General features: G+C 62.2%; 1 protein-coding gene across 1 annotated transcript in view; it reads right to left on the bottom strand.

Annotated features, from left to right (window-relative positions):
• The window catches only part of CHERP (calcium homeostasis endoplasmic reticulum protein), a 22,953-nt gene that overhangs the window by 1,888 nt on the left and 17,360 nt on the right, over positions 1-3,705 (bottom strand). The window contains 4 exon segments of the mRNA XM_027771310.1: positions 41-178; positions 603-689; positions 1,193-1,326; positions 2,113-2,351. Of these exon segments, the coding sequence (XP_027627111.1) occupies positions 41-178; positions 603-689; positions 1,193-1,326; positions 2,113-2,351 (598 nt within the window).

Genomic DNA, 3,705 nt, shown 5'->3' with positions numbered 1-3,705 from the left:
CCGACCTCGGATACCCCACCCCCAGACCGGCCCCGCCTACCTGGACCTGGAGCGGGAGTAGGAGCGCGAGCAGGAGCGCGACCTCGAGAAGGAGCAGGACGACTTGGAGGACCTCGAGTTGGAGCGGGAGGACGAGCGCCCTCGGCTTTTGGATCTGCTCCGGGACCTGGAGGGGCCGCTGCAGGGAGAGGCCTGGTGAGCGGGAGCCGCTGCCTGTCACTCGGCCCGGGAAGTGGCCCTACGCCGCTCCGCCCACCAAGCGCCTTTCTTGGGAGCAAAACCTGCCCCACGCAGCAGGCAGCGCGGCCCTGCCCTGGCCCAGCCAAGTGAGGACAAGGTGGCAAGGACAAGGTGGCGGCCACGTCCCGTGCGCTCCAGGCCGCCCCACACGCCGGCCCTCACCTGTTCCCTGCCTGTCACTCGGCCCGGGAAGTGGCCCTACGCCGCTCCGCCCACAAAGCGCCTTTCTTGGGAGCAAAACCTGCCCCACGCAGCAGGCAGCGCGGCCCTGCCCTGGCCCAGCCAAGTGAGGACAAGGTGGCAAGGACAAGGTGGCGGCCACGTCCCGTGCGCTCCAGGCCGCCCCACACGCCGGCCCTCACCTGTTCCTCTTCTCCTGGCCTTTCCTCCGCCAGGCCCGCATCTTGGCTCGGAAGAACTCGTACAGGCCGTTCTGCTCCCAGCCTTCGCTGCAAGACAGCGCCCGTGACTGTGCGGACGTCCTGGGGGCCACCGAGAGGAAACCCACGCCTACGGCGCCTTCCAGGGCCTGCAGCCCAGCGGCTGTGGGCCAGCCCTCCGCCCTCTGCACCGGGCGCCGCTCGGGCACCAGGACAGCATCTTGGGTACAGACGCCCAGGCCAGGCAGCAGCGGAGAGGCCAGCCGGCCCTCGGCTCTTGGCCCTGACACCTCTTCCAGCTGCTGCCGCAGAGGGCTCTGGGGCTATGGTCACCTAACTGACCTGGGGACGCCAGGCCTGCGACTGCCAGAGGCGAGAGACGCAGGGGCAGGCCTGCTAGGGGCCCGCAGCCGCCCTTCTGAGATGCGCAGCTCGGGGAGAAGTGCTGTCCCCGCCTGTCTCCATGAGGGCACCGCGGCTGGGGGCCTCTCTCAGCATCCATTCCCCGGTTTTCACACCCCGAGCCCGGCGGGGGGCCGCAGTCAGGGGCCCAGCCCTCTCCACCACTGTACCTGTTCCTGGGCCTGTCGTGGGACGGGGGGCTGTAGAAGGCCTCCACAGCGGCCAGCAGCCTCTCGCTGGGCGGCATGGGGGGCGGGAGGCGGATGTCCTTGGGGTCCAGAGGCTTGTACTCGTGGTCTTCCAGCTGCGGAAGGACAGAGGTGTCACCGGGGCCATGGGAGGCACTCCTTGGGCTGGGATGGTCACGCCCGGGTTCAGTGTTCAGAATGCTCTGGGTACCAGGGATCCCCGTTTCCTTGGGACACCCCCCCTCCAGGGCTTCAGCCACACTGTGACCCCCAATGCAGCAGGGATGGACCCCTGAGGCTGACAGGAACACAGGGCTCTCAAGGCCACGGCCAGGCGACACGGATCCCAGGTCAGGAGACACCGCGAGGCCTGGTTAATTCACTGCACGTGGTGGAGCCCACCCTGTCCACAGACCACCACCCTTGCTCTCGGCTCCCATCCCAAGTCCCCACCACCTGCCCCTGCAGGCCCGGCCCTCAGCACTGCCCCAGCCCCAGCCCCAGCTCAGAAACCTGCAACCATGCGCCCCTCGCCCCGGTCCAGCTCTGTCCAAGTTCAGGCCCGTCCCTTCTCAGCAACGAGGCTGGTCTGTCTTAGAGGGGCCCGCCAGGGCCCCTGGGGTCCCGAGTGCTGGCTCCCCTCTCTCACCACCCCATCACGGCCTGGAGCTGCTCCCAGCCCTGCCTTGCTCCTTAGAAGCCCCTCCACTGTCAGCTCCAACTCTGGCCCTGAGCCGCCAAGCAGGCGTGCAGGAGGGGGCAGGCGTGCAGGAGGGCGGGCACAGGTCTTGCAGCACAGGACCGCAGCAGCAGCTTGCTGGGCCATCCCCACTGGCAGGTACTGGGTGCCGAGCAAGGAAGGGACCTGGGAAGCGGTCTGGGGCCTCCACGGCAGGACTCACCTTCACGAGGGGGGCCATCAGCCCAGCAGGGAGGTCGAAGTAGGGTACGTTGGGGACCAGGCTGGGATCGTCATGGTTGATGTGGGGAGGGCCCTGCCGCCGCATGTGGGGGGGCTGGCCGTTGAAGCCGTGGGGTGGAGGGCCGAAGTCGGGGTGCTGGGGCCCAGCCCAGGGCGGGTGCTCGTTGATGCCAGGGTGAGGCATGCGGTGGCCAGGGTGGTGGTGAGGGGGACCCATCTCTGCAAAACCGAGAGTCAGCTCAGGCCTGGCGGGATGCCGGGAGCTGGGCGGCGCCAACCTGAAGTGGGGCGTGCCCTTGGGGCCGGGGCTACACTAACACCCCCCTGCCACCCCACCAGGTGACTCAGGCCTGTTCAGTGCCCACCCCGAGGTCAGCATGCCCAGGGAACACATAGGCAATCTGGGAACTGCAGGGGAGCCCCAGAACCCTCAAACAGTGGGGACTGCAGGTGGCATGGGCACTGGACTCCCATATGGCCAACCACTGTTCGAGTCCTAGACCTGGTGGCTTGCTTTCTCACTCCCCCTCACTCTAGATCTCTTTCTCTGTCCCTCTTTGATCAAGTTAAAAATAAAGTTAAATCAAAATAATTATTGGGGGGACCAGCAGGTGGCATGGTGGTTAAGGTGTTGGACAATCCTACATGGTTGACTGGTTCGAGTCCTGGACTGGTGGCTTGCTTTAACACTTCTTCTATCTGGTCAAATTAAAATAAATGAATAAAGTTAAAAATGAATAATTAAAAAAAAAGAAAATTCTTGGGGCTGGCAGGCGGTGTGGCAGTTAAGCGCTAGACTCCCACATGGTCGACTGCAGTTCAAGTCCCAAACCTGGCAGCTTTTTCTTTCTCTCTCTTACTCTGCCCCTCTCTGGTCAAATTAAAATAAATAAAAATGAATGAATGAATAAAGTTAAATAAAATAATCCTAAAAAAAAAGTTAACACCAAGTAGAAAAAGCTGCATGAAGTTGCTGACCAAATTTCTGTAGGGCTGAGTCTTGTGTAATTTTGAGTCTACTTTCCAGCATGGGTTAACTCCTATGCCCTCACCTGTCCTCTCATTTTCTCTCACACGTTGAGAACAGGGGCTTGGGGTGATTTCTTGTTTTCTGTCTGTTTCTGTTTCTCTTGCGAGCACACGTGCCCTATAGCAAAAATCTCCACCACCCACACCCCCCCAAAAAAGGTGTGTATTAACCCCTACCCAGCCCACGTGACGGTGGGCTATTCTATCAGGAGCGAGAAGCTGAGAGCTTGATTAGTTATGGGGGCAGAAGTGGGGCTTTGGGAGATTAGGACTGAGATGATCATGGCGGGGTCCCCGAGACTGAGCGGTAGTGAGTTTGCCGGTGGGCTATTCTATCAGGAGCGAGAGGCTGAGAGCTTGATTAGTTATGGGGGCAGGAAGTGGGGCTTTGGGAGATTAGGACTGAGGTGGTCACAGTGGGGTCCCCGAGACTGAGCGGTAGTGAGTTTGGGAGAGGGCAGGATGACACACATGACGCTGGCATGGCTGTGGGGCCTCCGAACTGAGTGGGACAAACCTCTGGCGTCAGATGGCCCGGGCTCAG

Source organism: Tupaia chinensis, unplaced genomic scaffold, assembly GCF_000334495.1.
Source record: "Tupaia chinensis unplaced genomic scaffold, TupChi_1.0 Scaffold000201_2, whole genome shotgun sequence".
NCBI lineage: Eukaryota > Metazoa > Chordata > Mammalia > Scandentia > Tupaiidae > Tupaia > Tupaia belangeri.
The sequence above is the reverse complement of the archived record's forward strand: the minus strand, read 5'-3'. Positions and strand labels throughout refer to the sequence as shown.